Genomic DNA, 24,205 nt, shown 5'->3' with positions numbered 1-24,205 from the left:
ACCAGCCGGGGATTATGGGTAAAGGCCGACTGCAGGCCGGGCGGCAGGACGGCGACAACGACGCACATCTGGAGACGAGTGTTTTCTAAGAGGGGCCAGAGAGTACAGTGATAGAAATCAGACCTGACCACGCCAGAGGCCGGAGAGCGCGCACACACACACACACACACACACACACACACACACACACACACACACACACACACACACACACACACACACACACACACACACACACACACTTGGAGGGTCTGTAAAGTTCAGGCAGATGAGCTCGGGGGTCTCCAGTGCAGTGGGCACGTGAATCCAACGTTCATACACTGCATATTCCGGATTCGCTGGTGGAACTGTGAACGTGTGTAATTATCTATTATCGTCTCTATACGACAGACAACGAAAAGCTACGAGTGGATTAAAAGGCGTCGTAAGCGGGTGGTTGTGTTTTAGCGACTGGGCCATTCAGATGTCGGGTGTGTTGACAGACATCAGATACATATCCGATTTGGTTCCACACACTATGGAGGCCTGCTGGTGTGAAAACGCCAGAATTACAACATTCACACGGTCACAAAAAAACACAGATCTGATATGAGTCACTGTGAGCACGTCAACGTCAGAGTTGAGTCGTGTTTCCCTGCAGTGTGAACGACTTCCAGGGAGAAGCTGGTCTGATAGAGAAACCGGTCTATCACAGCAATCGACTCTCTCCTTCACGCCCGTCTGCCTCCATTAGGACCCGCCACCCTGATGACGAGGAGGGGGGGTGGGGGTTGGGGTGGGGGCAATATTGGAACGTCCCGAGTTCACCACCTTGCTGCAGGCCATCAGCGAGTGTGTGTGTTTGTTGGTGGTGGGTGTGTGGGCGGGGGGGGGGGGGGGGGGGGGGGGGGGGGGGGGGTCTAGTCCACCCTCTGTGTGCTCCTTGTTACTGCCAACTCGCTAGTACAACTCCCACAATGCTTTCACTATGACCTCTGACCTCCACACACACACTGGGAGTTTTCACTGTATTTACCTCAGACGTCACAGCTTGGACAATTTAGTCATTTTAATCCAAACACCTCTTCTTCTTCTTCTTCTTCCTCCTCCACCTCCTCCTCCTCCTCCCCCTCCTCATGGATGTGGAGCAGATTTAATGCTCTACTTGTATTCTCTCCCTGCGGTGCCTCACAGGTACAGACAGTGAAAGCAGCTCTGGCCCTAATCCACTGTGTGTGTGTGTGTGTGTGTGTGTGTGTGTGTGTGTGTGTGTGTGTGTGTGTGTGTGTGTGTGTGTGTGTGTGTGTGTGTGTGTGTGTGTGTGTGTGTGTGTGTGTGTGTGTGTGTGTGTGTGTTGATTAATCCGAGAGATCTCAGATTTGTGCAGGATTGAACAATCTGCCTCTGCAAAGCTCTGTAATTCTCCAGCAGGCAGATTAAAGCGTCACGGGCAGCGCCGCTGCACGTCAGGAGCTGCGGTTCGAGCGCCGCTGCCCCCCCACTGCCCACCAGTCCACCTCAGCTCCACAGAGCAGCTCCAGACCGGTCAGAGGACGTCAAGTCTGTTTTTGGTTGAGTAAACGGCAGAATTAAAACAAATCTGTTTTCTCAACATTAGAAAGAACTTTTTCTGAAATTTTTGGCCCAAAACACTGAAAAACTTAACAATTTCTTGGATTTTCTGCACAAAAATCAAAGAATTTGCTGATTTAAAAAAACAAATTCTCTGAAGACCACAGTTTGGTGCAGTTTTAATGTAAAAACCACAGAATTTTATGTAAATCTGTTCATTTTTTTTTACTTTTTTCTCCAAAGACCACAGTTTGGTGCAGTGTGATGCAGATTTTGAGTATCGTGACGGTTTTCGGTTCAGAAATGTGACAATTTTCTTTTTTTGTGGTATTTATTTGAAGGGAAAGAGGTCAGAGTGGTTCGTTGGGGCGCTCGCCCCCGAGGCGGCGGCTCTGATTCAGACCAGCTCATCCTCAGACGCTGTGCCCTCTTCATGCCCGTTGCCCCCCCACCCCTACCCCCACCCTCCATTCCCCCGTTTGCAGCTGAGGGGGGAGGTTGGTGATGCTGGGTGATGCTCGCCCAGATTACCCCTCAATCTTTCGGCCTATTTACAAACCTAAACGCCACGAAGCATTGGCAGTCGCTCCGCTCCATCGCCACGTCACGTGTTCCCGCCGCCGCTCATGTAAGCGCCGAGGAACGGACCAATCAGGGGCCGGCGTTCGTGGTGGGCAGAGCGAAAAGAAAGGGGGGAAAAAAATAATAAATTCCCGTGGTGATTTTTGATCTGACATCGGAGCGAGTGGTCATCGTCTTCCTGCTTCCTGCACTTTGCCAAGGTAAACTCCTCTTCCCGTCTCACTTTGGGAAACAATGTTTAAAATGTCGCCGGAGCCTTAAAATTCTGATGAATTTTTGTTATTTTTAAAAATCTTTTCGTGAATATTTGGCATTTGAAAGTGTTGACAACTTGAGTGAGATTCGGTTTGAGTTTGAGTCGATGCCGTCAATAATTAATTAACTGACTATCTTACTGAATCGTTAGTCCAATAATGAGCAGTGGCACGGGAAAACTTATTGGCTCGTTAGCTAATTCCAGGTTTTTTTTGGGTGGGTTGGGGGGTGTGTGGGGGGGCATTGTTTGGGTTCAAGCGTGAGCAGCTCCATTGTTGAGGAATTAGTGGCACATGCGAGGACGGACTGGGACATTAGCGAGGACTTCATTACTCTCATTATCGCAGGCGGAATTCTGCTTCCATAAACGTCGCCCGTCGTTAGCATCGCAGCTAATCGTCGAATTCGAAGAGTGAGGTGGAAAATTTCGTGAAAACGTAAGCGAGTTGACTGAAATAGAGCAGTATGGGAAAAAAAAAAGAAAGGTTGGGGGGTGACGAAGGGGGGAGGGGGTGTTGGTGACCCCCACTGGAGCTCGCCGTATGGGAGCCATGACTTTGTGACAAGCGCTGATCTCACGTTACAAATCGTGGCAAATCTAAAATGGCCGACTTGGCGCTGGGCTCATAGCGCTGCAACATGGTGCGTTACCCCCCCCCCCCCCCCCCCCAACCCCAATCTCCCTTCCCTCCCCTCCCCCGCACCCTGTCCCTCCGACACTCGCGTTAAAGCTACTTTTTCGAAGTGGTGTGCGGTTGGGGTTGACGACTCGCGAGGATGTTAGCTATAACATTGTTTTTGATTGTGATCCGTGCTGAGCGACTGGGATGCCGGCACTGCTGATGAGGACCGACAGCTCCCGAGAGCCGTGTCATAGCAGCGAACCCCCCCCCCCCCACACCCCCCAACGCATCCAACAAAAGCCCGACTAGCGCAGAGATGCTCGTTCCCAGGAACCCCCCCGCGCTTTCTCAAACTTCAAGGTTTTTTTTCTTCCAAACCTCAACCCGAGTTCCCACAAATGTAGAACTTCCTGCTTGTTAGTGGCAAAAAAAACCCCACATCATCCAGGTCACCGTCTGTGCCCCCCCTCCCCCCACCCCGTCCCCCCGCCCGCACGCTGCCCTACATGCACGCTAATTTCCCTTTTGTGCTCCTGTAATTGGAGCACCGACATGTCCACGGGGCAGCTGCACACATCTGACGCGAGCAGTCGGCGAGCTTTCTGGAGCCGCGTCGAGTCGTACAGAACGACCCGCGGTCAGAGGGCGATTCAGAACTTCGTACAGGCCGAAGTCCAAAGTGTTTTCAGACGCCACGAGTCACACTTTACTGTACAAAGTCTCAGTTCACACAAACACGGATGGTTTTTCAGAGCTAACGAAGCTAATGAAGCCAACAAAGCTAATGAAGCTAATGCTAATACATCCAACTGTTACCTGCTATTTACTCAACTGAGGTTGGATGGATGGATGGATGGATGGATGGATGGATGGATGGATGGATGGATGGATGGATGGATGGATGATAGAGTGATGATGGATGGATAATAGAGTGATGATGGATGGATGGATGGATGGATGGATGGATGGATGGATGGATGGATGGATGGATGGATGGATGGATGGATGGATGGATGGATGGATGGATGGATGGATGGATGGATAATAGAGTGATGATGGATGGATAATAGAGTGATGATGGATGGATGGATGGATGGATGGATGGATGGATGGATGGATGGATGGATAATAGAGTGATGATGGATGGATGGGCGAATAGATGGATGGATGGAGTATGGAGTTTCTCCTGAACAGTTTCTACCATCAGTAAGAGTGTGTGCGTGTGCGTGTGCGTGTGCGTGTGTGTGTGTGTGTGTGTGTGTGTGTGTGTGTGTGTGTGTGTGTGTGTGTGTGTGTGTGTGTGTGTGTGTGTGTGTGTGTGTGGATTAGGACGAACAGATTAAACCCCAGACTTTCTAACGTGGTGATCTCACAATGAATTCACATAAAAACACAAACTTTACAACCATAATTTCCCCAAATTCAACTTTTTTTCTGTTTAAAAGTGAGACTGTTTTCAAGAAGACAGCCTGATGTCACTTCACTCACTAGATCAGAAAAAAAAACTTGAACTTTGCCTCAAAAACCTGCAAATTTCCGTAAATAGTAGAAAATTACTTACTACAAAACTTTCCCTGAACTTTGCTTGGTGGCGGCGTGTTTGCGCTTCACTGCATCTGCATGCGGCCGCACAAAAAGACGATGCTGCGGATTCTTCAAGAGCAAGGAAGAGGAGGGAGGAGGACGGGCGGGGGGGGGGGGTTGCTTTTTGTGCTGCGCTGCCTGGCCGAGCGTAAAGCGTGATTAATCCAAGAGGAGGAGGCTAGCAGCACCGAGCCTGACCCACTTTCTCCTCCGTCACATGTCAGGAACGATCTCCTGCAACCGGCCACTTCCTGTCCCGCACATGCCTCAAACACAACGTATAGAAATACATATAAATCCACTTCCTGTCCTCATACACAACAGGCACACATATCTTAATTCTAGATCGGTGGTCCCACGTTGCACCATGAGCCCGGTTCAAGGACAGCCGTCTTCAAGGTCTTCGACGAAAGACAACCAAACATTGTCAGATATTTTGCCGTGATGCTGACGGCTGCCGCGGCCTGTTTCATTGACATGGGGTGTGTTTTGCTGGAAAATTAAAGATAATAACAGTACATCCGTACACAATGCAGAAGGTACGGAAGAGCTTTTGAACAGCAATGTTTTGAAGACAAAGTCCATTTCTACGGAAACATGCAGCAGAGAACAAAACGCTATAAAAACATCAACAATGGGAGAACACAGACATTTGTATGGATAGACGACCAAGTTGTTATTATGGAGACATGACACTCTGGGGGCCGCCATGTTGTTATTGTCCCTCTACTGAGCATGTGCAGAACAACTCGCTACGACAACCCGATCGTATTTGGAGTGTTTCGTATACTTACATGTCAACTTAACCCAAATTTCACCCCCGAAAGCAAACGCAAAAACCCCCCAAACTCATCAAGACTGTCGAAAAATTCAACAAAATGTAAAAATGAATCCCGGGAGTGCCGAAATGTGCTCTCTAGCACCACCTAGAAACACAAAAACGGTAGAAATGTTGTCGAGAGATCAAACCAAAATTCACTTTTTCCATCTCATCAAGACCTAAAAATTACGTGCTGACAATCCAACAGGAAGTCCACAATTGGCCTGTCAAAATAAGAGTTCCACTGCCATTTAGCCCATGAACAAAGGCAATCTCCTGAGGGTGAAAATCGTATTGGCCTCACAACAGTATCAAATGACTGAGGAGACGATTCAGCTCAAAAGTTGAGTAAGTTAAAAACGTGAATTTCCTCCCATTGGGGTCCATTATAACTCAGGCTGGACATTTTGGGAAGAGAGAAGATGGCACCATTTTTGTCTCTCGTCCAAAAGGCCACGTTTTATGGAATCTTCCCCACATGTCGTATCGCCTTGTTCGGCGGGTCCTTGTTGGTCCCTTTGTCGATAGGAGTCAGGGCCACAGTCGCCACTTGTTCAAGGTGTTCGATCGGGGCGGTTTTTCCTGAGATCTGAGGCCCAAATAAGAGGGCTGTGAATATTCGGTCGTTGTGATGACGGATATTAATTTTGAGATGAGATTAATCGCTGCGTCCCCGCAGAGCGTTGCTGCGCTGAAACTCCTCTCAGCTTTCACTTTGCAGCAGAGACCATAAGGCTAATGGGCCACTGTGTGTGTATGTGTGTGTGTGTGTGTATAATTTTGTATTTATTTTGTATACATCTTTGTATTGGTTGAGTTATATGTTAAATAAGCGTGTTTCTTCTGTACCATATTTAGTGTTTGGCTCGTATATCAACTGGTCCTACGATTTGTCCTTGTGATGGCCCTTGGAGTTTAGTTTGTCCCTACATCAGAGCTTTTACTGTCTTTGAATGGGAAGAAGAAGAAAATTCAAACTGGTCGAGTTCTAACAAAGTTGTAAGCAACTTTTTCATCAGAAGCGTCTTCTCTGTCATTTAATTGTGTTTTCAAGCCGATACAATATTCGCCCTCAAAGGAGATAGCATTTACATGAGGGCCAAAATGGGGAGGAAATCTTATTTTGAAAAGCAAATTGCGGACTTCCCGTTGGATTTAAGTCAGGGATGTTGGCACATGATCATTAGGTCTTGATGAGATGAAAAAGTGAGTTTTGGTTTGATCCGTTTACGACATTCCTACAGGCCGTGGTGGCCATCTTAGTGTTTCTAGGTGGCACTAGAGAGCACATTTTGGCACTCTGGGGATTGATTCTTACATTTTATCAAAATTTTGGCTGGTTTTGATGAGCTTAGTGAGTTTTAGAGCAAATTTGGATTTGTTGGCGTATAAGGAGAAAGAAAGAAGAAATACAATCAGGTCCTAACCCTAACCCTTTCAGGTTTGGTTCCTAATAATTCGATAAAAGCGATGTTTACACGTTTACCTGGGAAATATTCGAGTGAGTGGAACTTTGCGAAAGAGCTCCCACTCCGTCCCCGTGGAAACGGCAAAACTCACCTTTTGTGAAACACTGCTACTGATCGCACCACGGTCACAGTAACTCGTCGTTCTGCACATGCTCAGTAGAGGGACAATAACAAACATGGCTGCCTTCTGGAGGCCATGACTCCCAGTCCATGTTCTCCTGGGACTTGATAGTTTTATAGTTGACAGAATAACCGTGTTCTCTCTATTGTTAATGTTTATAGCGTATTGTTCTCTGCTGCATGTGTGTGTGGTTTCATTACAAAAACAACCAACAGCACCAACTAGTGGCCCAACATGCTAACTACATCCATTCTTACTACATGTCAGGGCTCACGACGGTAATCCTATTATGTAATGTGAACGATCACAAAGATATAGATCAAGTTTATATTTCACTCCACTCGTTCCGAGCTGTCTGGCTGTCTTTATATTCTTTTAAATTGTGACTGTACAGACGGGTAGACAGAGGATCTCCTCACACAGGTGCTCAGTAGGCCTCCATTGTTGTTGTTGTTTGTTGCTCTGCCGCAGGCGCAGTTGGTGTGTTCAGTTCACGTGGTCACAGAAATTGGGTTCCACACAGTCGATTGCAGAGGGGTCCGTGGATGTTTACGGCACACGGACCCTGTGCGGACAGGGAAAGTATGAATTGGCCTTTTCTGAAGTTGAAGACCAAGAAAACGACCAAGACCATGACAAGACCGAGACCAGAAAATCAAAAGACCAAGACAAGACTACAACCAGAGAATCCCAATACCAAGTCGAAAACCAAGAGAAGACTAAGACCAGAGAATCCCAAGACCAAGACCAGAAAATCAAAAGACCAAGACAAGACCACGACCAGAGAATCCCAAGACCAAGTCCAAAACCAACACAAGACCGAGACCAAAACCAGCAAATCCCAAGAAAAAGACAAGACCAAGAGACGACCAAGACGAGAGAATAGCATACGAAGTCCAAAACAAGACTAAGACTTTAGAGTCAAGACAAACATCTTGAAAATGTGGTCTCAAGACAGCTTTCGAGTCCAACAGTAGTGCTCAGTTCCAGGGTCTCCGGGGTTAGAGGGTGGAGGGTCCGAGGGTTCACAGGTTCCAGGGTTCCAGGGTTCAAGGGTTGGTGCTCCAGGTAGAAATTCAGCATGAGACTTCATCATTCCACCACCACCACCACCACCCCCAACCCTCGCACTGCTGGCTCGGGGCTCTTAAAGCGGGATTAAGGCTCTTTATGTAATCTGGGCTCCGCTGGGAGATTGCAAAGAGACAGCTGGCAACAGAATCCTCCTCTGGCCTCCCACCAGAACCCCCCCACCCCCACCCCCATCACCCCCCCACCACCACCACCAACACAGATTAACAGCACAGAGAAACCTGGAGGCACCGCCACAAAACGAACACAACCACAACAAATATACACACTGTACATTGAAACTGCATTACATTTCTAATTCACAGAAATAAAAAAAACTCAATATTCAAAATGTTCTTCAAATTTTCAGGCAAAAACGGAGAATATAGTAGAAATGTATATTTTTCATATCACCAGGGGGTCTGCATCCTTTATGATTATAACAGCCGTTTTAAGATTTTGCACCAAAGAGGATTTATCTGGAGCCGCAAAACATGATAATTGTCTGAAATTATTTATCGAAAGAAAAATCATCTGAAAAAAGATCTGGCTGACATAACTTTTACCTTATTTATCTGTTTTTTTACCCGGAGATTCGACCAGTTTTGAAAATGAGTGTGTGATGCAAATAAAATGAAAATGAAAGCAAATGTTTATTCAGAGCCACATGAAGCTCTTCATTATTCCGCCTTAAATATTAAAATACTACTTTAAATTATTAGCTTTTCAACATATTTCAATATTTTTTCATTATTATCATTATTTTTATGACCCGTTAAACACTGTAAATGATTTGGCACGAACTAAGATTTACAATCGATCGATCATATGTCTTCTTTTAAAAGTTCTTTATAAATTTTCAGTCCTTGATTTTACAGGATTATCTTCCATTTGAAAATCTTATTTCAAGATTTCTTACCAAGTAAAATGTACTTGCTGCATGGACACATCATTTCACTAGTTTTAAGTCATTTCCTTCTCAGATTTAGTGTTTCTATACTTTCTTTAGGCAACCGCTTTTTTGAGACTCTTACTTGTGTGCCTGAAGGTGAGCAGCTCCCAGCCTGACCTGCAGCGCGCCCCGGTGGCGGAGGCCACACACTGCAGCAGCTGTCAGGCTGGATCAGCGCAGGGGAGGCTGAGCAGATAAAAATAAATATGGAGGAGACATATGCTGACCTACATTCACTCAGCTCTTTTCTCCTCGTCACAGCGAGCACTTTCACCCCCCGAGGAACAAAATGAATAAAAAGCTTTTATCTTCTATATTGGTGATTTTTACCTCGGGGCATTAAGAACATACACAAAAAAAAATGCTAAGCCGAACAAATCCCCTGTTTTTTCTCCATTTCTTTTTTGAGAGAAATAAAGGAAAAGAAAAAACTAATTTAGATTTTGTTTTTGTCTTTTTTCTCTTCAAGAAAAAGAAAGAAAAAAAGCAACAAAAAGCAAAAAAGGGAAAAAGAAAAAAGAAAGTAATTTTTCTTGTGTTTTTGAATTATTGAAGAAAAATATGGAAAAAGAAAATTAAATCTGGAATTTTTCCCTGCTTTTTGAAGAAAAAAATTACATTAAAAAAAAGGAAATATGGAAAATATGGAGAAAAAAATCCCTATTGTTTTTTCTTTCTTTTTTTGGGAGAAAAACAAAAAAAAGGGAAAAAAATTCTGTCCAAATTTTCAAATTCTAGATTAAGTTTGAAAAAACAACACACTGAGGTTTTAATGGCAAACGACTATCTATTCAAATATTTTAAGTAAACAAAAGCTTCCAGAATAATGTAAATAAATTAATTAATAAAGAGAAATAAAACTTGTATTGCGTCGTCTGCATCTATTCATCGTGTCTCAGGATTCCCACCACGCTGGCCCTGCAACTTCCTGTCTCGCTGGACCACGTCCCGTCCTTCACGGCCAATCCCGACATGGAGCCCATCAAGGTCCAATCAGAAGGCGGCCTGAACGTGACGCTCACCATCCGGCTGCTCATGCATGGAAAGGTGAGCCGGAGTTAATTCAACACTATCAGTGGATTCTGGTGACTTTCTTCACCACCGTTGACGCCTTAACGCCGACGATCTCTGTGTTTTGTGTTTTTGCAGGAAGTGGGGAGCATCATAGGAAAGGTAAGAATTATAAACAAATTGTAATTTTATCAAACTGCTATAATCTCCCTTTGGGGGAAATTTCGACACCGAATTGACCCATTGGCAGCAGCGACACAGAACATTTAAATTTAAACTAGGGTCTATACGCTGTAGGCAAGCACGCTAAGACCAAAGAGGAGACAGCGACTCCTTGAGCTCTGCTCCTACCTTGACCTTTGTGTCACCAACAAATTCTTCCCCACTAAGCTACAACACAGTGTCCTGGATGGACCCTAGATCCCGTCACTGGCAACAACTGGACCTCGTTCTCACCAGGAGACCCTTGCTCAACCGTGTGCTTGTCACCCGTAGCTACCACAGTGCTGACTGTGACACTGACCAGTGCTTGGTGAGCAGCAAGGTGCATCTTCAGGACAAGCCAAGCCTGACTCTTGTTCTTCTTCTTCTCTTGTGTTCCAGAAAGGAGAGACGGTGAAGAAAATGCGTGAAGACGTAAGAAAAACCCTCCTTTCCGTCACGATTCTCGCTTCACTTTGATACTTGTGAGTGATTGTGGTTTGTTGTCTGGGTCCCTGCAGAGCGGAGCGCGCATCAACATCTCAGAGGGAAACTGTCCCGAGCGGATAGTGACCATCACGGGGCCAACGGACGCCATCTTCAAGGCCTTCGCCATGATCGCGTACAAGTTCGAGGAGGTAGACGACACGGAAGTTCAGTTTTTCACTCAAAGTGGAAAAAGATAAGGAAAAAAGAAATCAAATTGTTTTAAAGAGAAAGAACAAAGACAAGAAGAAACAAAAACAAAAGCAAAAGGAAATCTCGATTGTTTTTTCCTTTTTTTAACCAAGAAGGTCCGACCCCTAGTGATCGGAATTAGAACTGCAGCTACGTTATAATTGGAAGAATTGCAGTTAATGTTAAGTTTTGATGCAAGGTCCCGGTGTGTGTGTGTGTGTGTGTGTGATTTCTAAGTGGATTTCAGAGTGGGGACTTGGCAGCAGGACGTCCCACAAAAATGTGCTGATCTCACCTTGCGGCACCCTCTGTAACTGGGCCAGTGGTGTGTGTGTATGTGTGTGTGTGTTTTTGTGTCTGACTCGCGCTCCAGCTTTCCACTGGTCCACTGCGCCACTCCTGCAATAAATAATACATGAAGATGCACACACACACAAACACACACGCACACACTGACAGGATTTACTCCCCCTGCAGGACATCATCAACTCGATGAGCAACAGTCCGGCCACCAGTAAGCCCCCAGTTACGCTCCGCCTGGTGGTGCCGGCCAGTCAGTGCGGCTCACTGATCGGTAAAGGAGGCTCCAAGATCAAAGAGATGAGAGAGGTGGGGTCATGGAAAAGCTAAAAAAAACCATTTCCCCTATTTTATCCCTTTTTAATTTTTTCCCCTTATTTTTTTTCTATTTTCTTATTTTTCCTCTTATTTCTTTTCTTCTCTATTTTTTTCCTTTTTTTTTTCTTTTTCTTTTTAGTTCTATTTCCCCAATAAATAATAAAGTCGAAAAAACCATCCTCATGTGCCAGGCCTCTGTGACCCTCACATATGGCCAATTTTCCAGCTCTGGTTTCTATGACCCCCCCCTAACCACAACAACCCCACTAACCCCTCCTCCCTTGTCCACCACCCCCTGCAGTCCACCGGCGCTCAGGTCCAGGTCGCCGGAGACATGCTGCCGAACTCCACAGAGCGGGCGGTGACCATCTCGGGCGCCCCGGAGGCCATCATCCAGTGTGTCAAACAGATATGTGTGGTGATGCTGGAGGTACAGTGAGGGGGGGCACGCGGGGGACGTCAACACATTATGAACACTGCTACGCTAACGTCCATCACGAATTAACAAACTGGCTCACTAAGTAAGACTAAACTGACACGGTACTTTGTGTCTGTTACTGACCCTGTCAGCTTTGGCTGACGATGTGATGTTCTACAGTGGTGCCTCTCGTATGCATTTATGCTAAGCTAACCTGCTAAAAGGCCTAAATCAGCTTCATTTCAGTGAGCAATGTTCATATGAATCAAGAGTCAGACACAGAACCACAGAACTATTGGCGCTTTCCCATGACACAGTTCTCGTACTACTCCACTCGGACTCAGCTTTGCCCGTTTTCCATAACAATATTGTGCCACCTCAGCATGGGTGGAGTCATTGGAGCTTTTCCTGGTCATGCAGGTAAAAAGGCATTGACCAGGAAACCAGTTAATCCATAACACTGGTGGTATCCGTCAGTGGCCGTCAGCCCACGTCACAGCTTCATCTCGATTCAGCGGTTGAGTAGAAAAGTACTTGGTATCATAATGGAAAAGACGAGACGAGTCAAGTAGCTGCTCGTGGAAAAGCCCAATAAGTGTGTGTCACATGAAGAGTTCCAGCCCCATGATGTTTAGAATGATCGAAGTTATTAAAGCCACAATAAAATCCTGTAACTGTGTTAATGGACGTTTTTTTCAAAGCGATACCGCATAAATATGAAGTATTTCTGAAACGAATTCGTTTTCACTTGAAACTTTGTCGTGGAAATGGAGCCTTCGCCTCTGATGAGACACCAGGAATATTCTATATTTGATAACAAAAGTGGAATTTCCACTGCGCAGTATGTGCTGGTACAATACGTTTTGGTATGGGATGGTACGAGATGGCGCGGGATGGTACACTACAGGGTTTCAGGCGTTTCCACTTATAAAAGTTGTGAATAGCACCGATAGTACCTGTACTGTACTTAACCATTGTAACTTTTCGTAGACCCTCTGCTGAGGAATCGCTATGGTTCCATAAGGAGGAGTGACAACGCAGCCGTCTGTTGATTGGTAGTGACGATAGTCACTCTCGATAAGCCGCCATATATAAATAGCTCATCGACCATATAAACCCTCCTGTTGTTGTTCACATATGCAGCGTTCACAACCTCGACTACATTTTAAGTGTACTCTCTGTGGTGGAACCATGCAACAGAGTTGGGTCGGTGTGCTTTGCCTTACCGTACCATCTCGTACCTTACCGTACCGGCACATACTGCGCAGTGGAACCAAGGCTTACATGCTGAAATGTATTTACATTTTGTTATCTGGGTTCTCTGACGTATTGCTAGCCCGCCGTCTGCCAATTCTTCTCTTATTCAGAGTCACGTCCATGTCCATGTTCTTTAGCATGAAGCTCCAGACACACTGTCTCGGTGTCCGTCTCTGTCTCCCTCCATTAATTCAACCTATCTGCTCAGCCAGTTCTCCGCTGGGCGCTCACGATGCCACTAGCCCTGGAAGCTGGGACATGTGTGACCTGACTGTAAGTCCCCACCCCCCCCACCCACTCCCCCGCCCTGCGGACCCCCCCCGACACACATTCACCGTGGTGCGGAGTGTTGAGTCATCATTATCCAGTTGAAAGTGGTGTTCCAGGTCAATGGGAGTGTCGTGGTGCACTGAGCCACAGTTTGGACTTTGGATGTGAGCACGAGCACTTCCTGTGTCACGGGTCGTCTTCCCTCAGGCACCGCCCCCCCACCCCACCCTTCTGCTCTCACTTCGTAGGGCGCCTCTCTCTTGGCTAACACTCTCTCCACGTCTCGCCCCTTCTTCTTCTCCTCCCCCACGCTCTCTCCTCAGTCCCCACCGAAAGGTGCCACCATCCCCTACCGCCCCAAGCCTGCCTCCACCCCTGTCATTTTTTCAGGTGGCCAGGTAAGAGCAGACCCTCTGGGGGCGTCCACAGCCAACCTCAGCCTCTTACTGCAGCACCAGCCACTGCCTGTTAGTGTCGCACCAGGTTTTATTCACTCTGCCTCCCCGCCTCACTGACCCTCCTTTTCCCCCTGACCCCCCTCCCCACCACCACCACCACCCCCACCACTAGCATGCAGCCATCACTGCTGGTTATAGTCACTCCACCACCCAGTACCACCCAGGCCCGGAACAGAACTGAGAGAAACTAGTCTGATGTTTCGAGGACACTCAGGTGAATCTGAACAGAGAAAAATGACGCTCTTCTAAAGAATCAAACACATAAGTAGTTTTGTCTTACTAGTATTGTAGTCAAGAGCACGTAACCCCAGACTAAATCAAAACCAGGACCAGAGCTAATAAGACTAAGACTTTAAGGGGCCAAGACCAAGTCAAGACCAAGACCAGAGGATTCCAAGACCAAGACCAGGACAAGACCTATACCGAGACCAAAACCAAGTCAAGACCAAGACCAGCAGATTCCAAGACCAAGATCAGGACAAGACCTAGACCTAGACCGAAACCAAGACCAAGACCAAGACAAAACCAGGTCAAGACCAAGCCCAGAGGATTTCAAGACCAAGACAAGAAAAGACAACACCAAGACAACAAGAAGACCAATACAAGGTCTAGACCAAGATCAAGACCAAGACAAAATCAAGTCAAGACCAAGACTAGAGGATTTCACAACCAAGACAAGTTCAAGACTTAAGGGGTTGAGACCAAGTCAAGATCAAGATCTTGACCTTGCTCAGACTTAAGAACACCATACCTTTGTACTTCCATGTGGTCTGATCTGGATTCACATCGCGACTCGGTTCCAGTAACGTGAATCCAAACCCCGGAGCCGTCCCTGCTCTCACTGCGGGACTCAGTCGCAGCTCAGTTCCAATGAGGTCTAGTTCAGTTCTGACCCGGGTGGATCCACACCCTCCAATAGGACGACTCACACTACCCCCCCACCCCCCAACCCCACCCCCACCCGCCTCCTCCTGTCTGAGTCCTTCTGTATTGACGTAGTTCAACTGGATCTGATTGATGAGTGAGTGTGTGTGTAGTGCATGATGTCATGTGACTGAGTGTGTGTGTGTGTGTGTGTGTGTGTGTGTGTGTGTGTGTGTGTGTGTGTGTGTGTGTGTGTGTGTGTGTGTGTGTGTGTGTGTGTGTGTGGTGTGTGACATTACTCTGACTCTTATAATCACACGGTAATGAGTCTTTCTGCTGTTCGCAGGCTTACACCATTCAAGGACAGTACGCCATCCCTCATCCAGATGTGAGTGCTCACTCCGCGAGGCAGCACCCAGCTGCACCACCCCTCTCCTCCACCCCAAGCCAGGCTCTCACTCTCTTTCCCCATTATTAATATTAACTGCTAATATTAATACAGCTTCTGTTCTGACGTGTTTCTTCTGGATGTTCTGCCCTCTGCTGGTGGACCTCATGAGGCTTGGCCTGCGGGAGTTTCTGGGGGATTTGGCATTGAAGCAGCAACGCTTAGTGGAGGGCTTGAGTTATTAGTGGAATTAAACCCAGTGCACCAAGCCAGCAGCTCATCTCGAAGGTTTCACAGAGACAATATGACGACATATGAAAACAGATAATGGTGAAGTCTCAGTCCCTGTCCGAACGAGACAAAACACGTCGGTACGCATTCCATAACGTAACGTAACGATCCAGAAGATATCTTCACTTCTGGTGGTGGCATTCTCCTCCTTTTGTCCGAAGAATCCAGAATCCTTTGTGTCCTCGCTCAGTGCTTTGCACGGTGATGTTGCTATCTGACTGGCCAGTTAGCACCAATGTGGGTTAATGGCTAACGTGCTAGTGATGCCAACTTGGTTCCGCAAACAAACGTGGCGTTGGCAAAGGAATGCGCTCTACCGAGTGCACATTCTCCTCTCTTGAATGTGATAGTAGGGAGAGGGATTCCGGCCGATCTCCTCGCACAAGCGCTCAGTAGGCGTCAATTGTTGTTGTGGTTGTTGTTAGTTGCTCTGGCGCATGTGCGGTTGGTGTCTTCAGTCCGCAGAGGCACAAAAATTGGGCTTCACGCTGTCGTCCGTAGAGGAGTCCGCGTGGATTGTTGCGCACAGGGGTGGATGACGATATTTACATCAGAAGGACCAACGTGTGCCCTGCAGACACGTGGAATGTATGAACTGGCCAAAAGAAAACTGGCCAAAGGACTCAAAAGTGAGCAGCAACACAACCAAGAGCTGATCGGCAACTCGTCTCACAGCATGTTGCCAGACAGTTAGCATCAATTCCAAAGCAGTGGAAGTGAAAATACCTGGACGTGTACTCGCTCTGCCCACTTTATTAAGGATTCACAAAGATCGGACTTGTGTCGACTTGGGAAGCCAAATTACCCATAATGCATTTGGCAAGAAATTTTCAAAGTTTGTACTTCGAAGAAAGTACTTGCGTAATCACAAGTACATACTTGCGTACGTGGAGTTGAGAAATGGCCTGTGTCTTGTATTTGGCACACACAACCAGAGATCAAAAAGAAAACATGTATCGTGTTTTAGCTTTGTCCTTCGCAGCTTCGCGAGTCGACACTTTTTAAAAGAAGTGTCTGTTTTCCAAATGAAACAGGGATTACTGTTTATCTGCGAGTAGTTCAAGAACAATAACAATGCTAACGTCTTTAACCACGCCTTCAATAACGACTCCCCAAGGAGATAAGTGGGGTTCCATTGGCCCCGCCCCCTTTAGCGACTGTTGCTACGGTCACTAACAGAGTTCTGGATCGTTACGCTGCGGGCACAGCAACAGTAACCGATAGAGGTGGAGCACCTTGAGCCCCCTCTCCACACACACACACACACACACACACACACACACACACACACACACACACACACACACACACACACACACACACACACACACACACACACACACTCAGGCCAAGTCCTCCATGAGCTTCTTCTTCTTCTTCTTCCTCTTCTTCTTCCTCATCTGCTTTTTCTTCTTCTTCGTCCTCAACCTGTGTGTGTCGGTTCTTCTCCTCACATCCTCTTTATCTTGTAGCACTGTGGACAGACCTCTGTGTGTGAGTGTGAGTGTGTGCGTGAGTGTGTGTGTGTGTGCGTGTTTTTAACGATGACCTCCTCATAGCTCTGCTGTCCTCCTCCTCCCCCCCTCAGCAGTTGAGCAAGCTCCACCAGTTGGCTATGCAGCAAACCCCCTTTACCCCCCTCGGACAGACCACCCCTGCCTTCCCCGGTACGTACCCACCTCTTCACCGAAGATCCTCTTCTCGTTTTCACACGCTCTTCCTCCTCTTCCTCTCTCTCTCTCTCTCTGGCTCTTCTGTCCTGTCCTGTCCTGTCTTCTCTGCTCCTGATGGCCTGCTGGTGGTCTGCTCTGGTTCACGTTGAGGTTTCTTTGGTTTTTTTTCTTTGCTCTCCTCCATGGTTTCCTGGTTTTATGTGTGTGTGTTGTTTGTTTTTGTAAAGCTTCACGCTGGTTTGTTTCTGGTAGGGTTGTAGGATCACACCTGGTGCTGGTGTCAAACAGCCATGCTAACACCCCCCCCCCCCCCCCACCCCCCCACCCACCCCCCCACCCTGTCCTGTGTTCAGCAGCAGGTCTGGATGCCAGTAACCAGGCCAGTACTCATGAACTCACCATTCCCAATGATGTGAGTACCTTTCTTTTCCCGTGCCCAGCCATTGTTGCGGGTCGCACTTTTATTTTTACCTCCAAAAAAGAGGTTTTGTTTGTAATAATAATAATTATATAATAATAATAATTATAATTATTATTATTATTATTATTATTATTATTATTATTATTATTATACAATAAATAAAAATCTGCAAACATTAAAAAAAACAATATAATAGAGGAACATCATCAAAACAATTTTTTTCTAATTCAAAAAATTGTTGGGAAATTTTTCAGATATTATTTGTAATTGTTTTTATGCTAAATCCTTTTACAAAATTAGATTAAAGATATTTTTCAGATTTTATTTCGGTTCGAAATAAATTATATCCTCTGATATACTCAATTATTAACGTTTAAATTCTAATTAGATCTTTTTTTCAACACATTAAAAAGTATTCATATTTAATATTATGATAATGCCTTTTTTTAATTTAATAGTTTAATGGAATTATTTAGTGAATTACTTTGTTTCAATTTAAGTATATTGTAACTGTTATTAGTCATTCACAAACTTTTATAGTGAAAAATGTTTTATGCCATATAATATTTATCATATTTCTTTATTTCTGAATTCTATAAATATCTTTATTTGAAAGGAAAATCTTTTACTTTAAGTTTAATTCTTCTATTTATTTTTTTTATTTTTTTATTATTTTCAGTTGATGATAAAACTTACTAAAAATGTTTTAAAACCATTTTCAAGCCTTTTTTGGGGCTTTTTGAACAGCGTCTAACCCAGAATCTGAAAGCTTAAATAATCCTAGAATGAATTAGTTTGATTGTTTCCACATTAGATTGTAGAAATCAACTCCAGTTCTGCCGACACACTCTCACTGCTGCTGTCAGTGACAGAGTGAGTCGGAGCTTTCCAGTCACTCCTAAAGTCACGCTGCCATCGCTCTCGCTGCCTCGGGCTCGCTGCTGCTGCGTCAGCTTTAATATCCATTACCAGACAAACTACAGAGATTAATCTCATATATTAAATCTCAGAGGTGGAACCTTTGTCGGAAAACTCAAACAGAACGTGAGACGAGCTCTGATGGCGAGCTCGACGGCGTTCTGGGTGAACTTCACTTCCTGCTGACACGAAGCGACAGCGCGGCCTCTGATCGTCTTAACGGGACGGACCAATCACACGCATCACCACCATCGTCCCTCAACCCCCGTCTCCATCCTGTGCTCCGGCCATCCTAAGTCCCGCCCACTTTTTCTTCCCAGCTAATAGGCTGCATAATCGGACGCCAGGGAACCAAAATCAACGAGATCCGCCAGATGTCTGGGGCGCAGATCAAAATTGCTAACGCCATGGAAGGGTCATCGGAGCGCCAGATCACCATCACAGGGACCCCCGCCAACATCAGCCTGGCCCAGTACCTCATCAACGCAAGGTACCCCGTTACTTCATGTTCTTCTCATAGAACCCTTGTGTAGCAACAACGGAAAGGAACCAGCAGCCTCGTTCCCACTGCGCCGTACAATACAACCAAGTATACCCAGACCCAACGCTGTTCAGTGGTCCAATCGCCGAGAGTACAGTCAATTTTCTGTAGCAACGTTATAACGCCACCTATTGGCCTGACACATATACACATCATTTTGAGTCGTTTTCATGGACGCAGATGTTTTCCTTGTGAACGGGAAACTTTTGAAGAATGACGGGGAGAAGAAAAGACGGTTTTGGGCTGGTGTGGTCGGGGACCTTTACGTAAAACTGGAGCAATGTCTTCCTTACCTGTCTTCATCTTCCACTTCCTCGTCTTCCTCCTCCTCCAGGTTCAGAGACGTGGCGGCCATGTGGAACGACCCATCCTCCATGACCACATCCTGAGCTCCCTGCCTGGCTCCTCCGATTGGCCCTCTCCAGTGACTGACCACTCCGGACTCTGGCTCTCCGAACACACCCGACCACCACCTGCGCTCACTTTCTTCTTCTTCTTCTTTTTTTTCTTTTTTTTTTTTTTCAGAGAGCCAATCGAAATCTTTGGGGAAAAAAAAAAGAAAAGAAAGAAAAAAAGAGAAAAAAATTTTGGGAAAAAAAATTGAAAAAGAATCCTAAAAAGAACTTTTCTGTCGGTTAGATTTTTTTAGAGAACTGTGGAAGCATGTTGAATGTTTATTATTAGGAACAACTTGTGTTATGCTCTTTCTTCTTTTTCTCTCTCTCTCTCTTTCTCTCTGTCAGTGCTGCGTCATAGAACATCTCTTTGAAGTAGAATCTCGTAACCGCTGGCAGACTGTGGTAGAACGTAGTGACTTTACATAGAGCAGCTGCTCAGTGATGCTATCGGCAGAGTGTGGTGGGATGTAGCCGAAATTCAACAACTTTCATACGATATCGCAAAAATTACAAAAAAAAACAACAAAAAAACCCCCCCGAGACTCTTCTGCTTTCGTCCTGATTTGCATCTTTGTCTAATCTCCACCCATAACTCTGCTGCATCACATGACCCTTTTTAGCCAATGGTATCGCTCCTGGAGCCTCCCGTCACGTTGATTTCCCGACTGGACGGTTTTCTTGCTTATATTGCATGTTTTTGGTGTCGTCTTGTGTTTCGGTACGTTCGCTAGACTCGTGCTCCTTCTCATCTTATTATTATCTTTAGATCTTTGTGCTCCGTCGTCTTCTCCGATAACGTTCTCAGATCGTTCGGGCCCCCGTCGCGTCCCGCCCCGCCCCTCCCCCGCTCCTCCTATCAGCTCCAATAGGACTTAAGAGACAAACCGAAGACACTGACTGGAACTTTAAATGATTGTTTACTCTTGTTTGTTTTCTTACAAGGACTTTTGTAACTTAACTTTGTATTGTTGTTAGACTTCCTTATACTTTCCTAGTTGGAAAACATTCATATGGATTTTTCTCTGCATTCGTGTAGCACATGTTGGACCTGGTACATTTCTCCATTTTTGGCATTTTCCTGTGGCAGCGTCACAGCACCACCTATAGGCAGGGCATCGTTTGAGTAGTTTTTATGGTGATATGGTAAAAGATCGTTTTGGCTCATGTGGACGGGGCCTAAATATTTGTTCTCTCGCTCTGCAAAGTTCCATTGGCGACTCTCTTTGCCACTCAGAAGTGAGATCTTTCCCATTTCCTAGCTACTTTCAAATGCATACGTCGCTCCGTTAGCCCCGCCCCCTTAGCTACTGTTGTTCTTACTGCCATTTTCTGGGGTATATGTCTGTGGGTGCAACACACTATTTAATCCACAAGGGGGAATAATTGCACCGTGAACAGGAGCTTTTGTGGCGTCAGGTGTTTGTTGAGGTGAGCGCGAATGCTTTCTGACCACAACGCTACCGCTACTGTGCGAAGTTTATGTTTGTCGTATTGTGGATTGTTTGTCGGGATGGCCACTTGGTTTGGACTTTGAAATTATTTCGCGAAGTCGGTTCAGGTGTTCACGGCCAGCGCGTCAGTCACTTCAGTAATCCGTCACGTGTAGCTTTAAGCGTCGCGCTTAGCAACTAGGGTCGTTATGCAGTCATTCCAGAGCAGCATCGGCCATAGCAACAGTAACCAAGAGGCCGGGGCCTCTGGAACGTAACTTTACGAACGGAACAAACAGTCTTGGTGCTGACGATCCGTCATTCAACCGTCAACGAGAAAACAAATCCAACTTCTTCATCCTGAATGGTTTTTTTTTTCCTGTGATCCCTACGACAAATAATCTGCAATAATCCTCATACTTTGACGTGAACGCTACCGCTACTTCCTTTTCATCTCCGCTATCGTTCTGAGCCCAGACAACCCCTCCCCTCCCCCACTCCTCCTATCAGCTCCAATAGGAATTAGAGACAAACCCCAGACACTGACTGAAACTTTAAATGATTGTTTACTCTGTCGTTGTTTTAGTTTTTCGAAGGACTTTTGTGAGCTAGCACATCAGTCGACTACGCGGCGCTCATGCAATAGACTCGTCAACACTTTCCTCCGGACCGCCTCGGACGTGGGAGGGTTAGTTGGACATAGAAGCCGAGCGTGGCGTCCAAACCGTTCGGCCGGCTCCCGGCGACGTCCGGACGAAGGTTTTTTTTCTGGGGGCCGAGGAATGTTCAGGGGTTCGTCGGGGGGGGGGGGGGGGGGGGGACCCGCGGGGTCTGGGCGGACGTGACCACGATTGTTCATCTCGTCATGTTTTTTTTTGTTGTTTTTTTTTTAAGTTGTCATGCGCTCGACTCGATGCTTTAGGTTTGAATGTCTTTTTATGGTGGCGTCCAGAGTGTTACGCGTTGGACGACACTTCCTGCTACACGGCTTGTATTTATTTATCTATTTACTTATTTATTCGCGGCGTGGTGATGCACATACCACTTTTTTGTTTTGTTGGTCATGAAGCTTCGGCTCGGTTGGTTTTGTTGCGTTTGCTCACGAGAGAGGGAGGAGTCACTACGTTTGCTGTGATTCAATCATTCATCCGCCCGGCGGCGCCCGCTCCTACGCCGACTCAAACACACCGCTGTTGAATGTTATTGTCCAATCACAGCATCCCACACAGAAACCAGAGTCCAGCTGCTGTTTGACCTTTCAGATGCTTTCAAAGTGGATTTCGGTGTTTCTGGGGGAGCAAAAGTTGGGTTTTTTTCTTGATATTGAACTCTTAGAATCTACCGTACGTTTGCTAATAAATGCTGTCGTCACTTAAAGAGATGACCAATAGTTAAAATGACCAAACAGATTTGCGTCAGTTATGACCAAAAGAACCCTTTTCGTAATTTTGCACCAAATAAAAGTTCTTTAGAGTGCAAAACGAGGATGATCTGAAATAAAGGAAAATAAAACATCGAAAAAAAATTGCTATTCAACAGAAACTCAGGTTGCTTTCATGACACGTCACAGCTACAATTTCTGCATATTTTAATACATTTTTAGAAAAAAAGAAATTCTGGATTTTCCCGCTTTAGCTATTTTATTCTCTTTAGCTATTTAGCTCTTTACAGCCGTGTTTTAGCAATACTACCTATATTTTCTTCTTAGTTTAGATTTTTTCTTTCATTTTTACCCTGAAAAAAGTCATACAAGTGTTTTTTTCTTTTTTTTTTCCTTCTTGTTTTTCCCCCTAGAAAACAAGCTATATGAGCAATTTTGTTTACGTTTTTCCTTTCTTTCCTTAAAAAAACCCACTATTCATTTTAGATTGACAGTTTTTTCCTGTATTATTATTTTACTTTTTGAGTCTATTTGAGGCTATTTGATCGGTTTTTCACAACTCCATGTATTCTGGCCTGTTTTAGCCGTTTTAATCTGATATGAGCCTGAAGTTACAACCATTTTTAATTGGCCTCAGGAACGCAGTCCCATTGACTCACATCAACAAAACCTCTCACTTCCCCAGTTATTTTTCCCATTTCCCAGCCACTTATGAACAAACGATGGCGGATGACTCAAGCTCCGCCCCCTCTTAGTTGCTGCGCATGCTTAGGTAAGAAGTAAATCAAGGGGGCGGGGCTTCGGGACCTTTGATTGGAGCAAACTGTTGAAGACAAAAATCAAGCTTTTGTTCCCCGAACGATGTCGTTTCCTCGGAAACTTTGAAACGTCCGGTCACGTAAATTGACGAAGCGCTGGATCACGACTCTTCTGCAATAATTCTTCACACTCTTGACGCGAACTCCAGACTTGTGTTTTCTTTTTGCGTTCTCCATCGTCACAGCTCGTACTTTGTCGGACGAAGTGGAACGGCGAGCGTAGCTTGGAGACGTTTTGGCTCGCGGGCGGCTGAAGGAACGCCGAGCGGTAACTTGGCAGTCGTGTGATTTCAATAACATGGATATTCTTGTGTTACTCAGTGTATTTACATTTATGAGTATACTGCGACTCAGAAACAAACTGCAACTAATGCAATAATAGGGTGCAATGTGCAATTATTTATTGAGTTTTCTCTTTATTAGCGTAGCTTCGTAGCGAGCAGAAAGAAGCTTTGTGGCAGCAACAGCAGGAAAAAAAGAATGACTAGACATGTTTTGTTTCATTTGGTTGTTTTTCAGCTTTTGTTTCTGTGTAAAAACAAAAAAAACGTGATAGAAGTTTGTAACTATTTTGGATTGGTTTATTTGCTCTGTGCAGATCTATATTAGTTGTGAGTAATTAACATAGGCTTTAATTTTAAAGTGTTGGTAAGTATAAAAACTAATAAAGTTTCATTTTTCTTTCTGTGACTTGTCCTTCTGTGTTTGTTTCTATGACTCCTGTCCCATTATTACACAGAATTACTGCACAATGATTCTAATTACATAATGAGAGATGATGGGCTTTTTATTTTTATTTAACATTCTTCTACTGCGTCTGCATTTTTCACGGCTTTAACGTGCTCAAACCTTCGTGAAAATTTACACACACGTCACTTCAAATTTCACACAGTCACTGCGGGTGTCTGGCAGATGGCTCCATAGCGCCCCCTACGCCGTTTACCCATTTGTAACATCTCCCACGAGCAACACGTTGAACATGTTTCACCGATGTTTAAGAAATGTGGTAGACATATGCAGCTTTCTGGTTTGAGCAAAAAACACAAACCAAAAAAAAAAAAAAAAGCAATTTCACTTTCAAACTCCAGATTTTCACTTTCAACTGAGGTCCAACACCAAGATCCATGTTTTAACGAGGAAACA

At 45.5% G+C, this 24,205-nt stretch overlaps 1 protein-coding gene across 6 annotated transcripts; it reads left to right on the top strand.

Moving 5' to 3' along the window:
- Window positions 1-2,090: 2,090 nt before the first annotated feature.
- Window positions 2,091-19,935, top strand: LOC308127814 (poly(rC)-binding protein 3-like). Of its 6 annotated transcripts, XM_080493150.1 has the most exons (14): window positions 2,285-2,333; window positions 7,477-7,587; window positions 9,928-10,075; window positions 10,178-10,201; window positions 10,643-10,675; window positions 10,762-10,878; window positions 11,396-11,527; window positions 11,838-11,966; window positions 13,805-13,948; window positions 15,150-15,191; window positions 17,071-17,149; window positions 17,509-17,567; window positions 18,815-18,984; window positions 19,370-19,935. In XM_080493150.1, exons 3-14 carry the CDS (start codon window positions 10,001-10,003, stop codon window positions 19,422-19,424), a joined length of 1,059 nt encoding a protein of 352 aa, XP_080349276.1. In that variant the 5' UTR covers window positions 2,285-2,333; window positions 7,477-7,587; window positions 9,928-10,000; the 3' UTR covers window positions 19,425-19,935. The 6 variants fall into 6 exon arrangements, with proteins under 6 accessions (XP_080349279.1, XP_080349277.1, XP_080349275.1 ...); XM_080493153.1 differs by lacking the exon at window positions 7,477-7,587 and having other exon boundaries at window positions 2,091-2,333; window positions 13,805-13,879; XM_080493151.1 differs by lacking the exon at window positions 7,477-7,587 and having other exon boundaries at window positions 2,091-2,333; window positions 17,512-17,567.
- Window positions 19,936-24,205: the final 4,270 nt, after the last annotated feature.

The sequence above is a fragment of the Lipophrys pholis genome (genome assembly GCF_963383615.2).
Source record: "Lipophrys pholis genome assembly, chromosome: 23".
Taxonomy (NCBI): Eukaryota; Metazoa; Chordata; class Actinopteri; order Blenniiformes; family Blenniidae; genus Lipophrys; species Lipophrys pholis.
The sequence above is the reverse complement of the archived record's forward strand: the minus strand, read 5'-3'. Positions and strand labels throughout refer to the sequence as shown.

Excerpts from the sequence above, each read along its gene's own strand:
- LOC308127814 (XM_080493149.1), top strand. The coding sequence starts at position 10,001 with ATGGAGCCCATCAAGGTCCAATCAGAAGGCGGCCTGAACGTGACGCTC. Across the intron at positions 10,879-11,395 it reads TCGCGTACAAGTTCGAGGAG|GACATCATCAACTCGATGAG; the intron begins GTAGACGACACG and ends CTCCCCCTGCAG. Across the intron at positions 15,192-17,070 it reads ACGCCATCCCTCATCCAGAT|CAGTTGAGCAAGCTCCACCA; the intron begins GTGAGTGCTCAC and ends TCCCCCCCTCAG.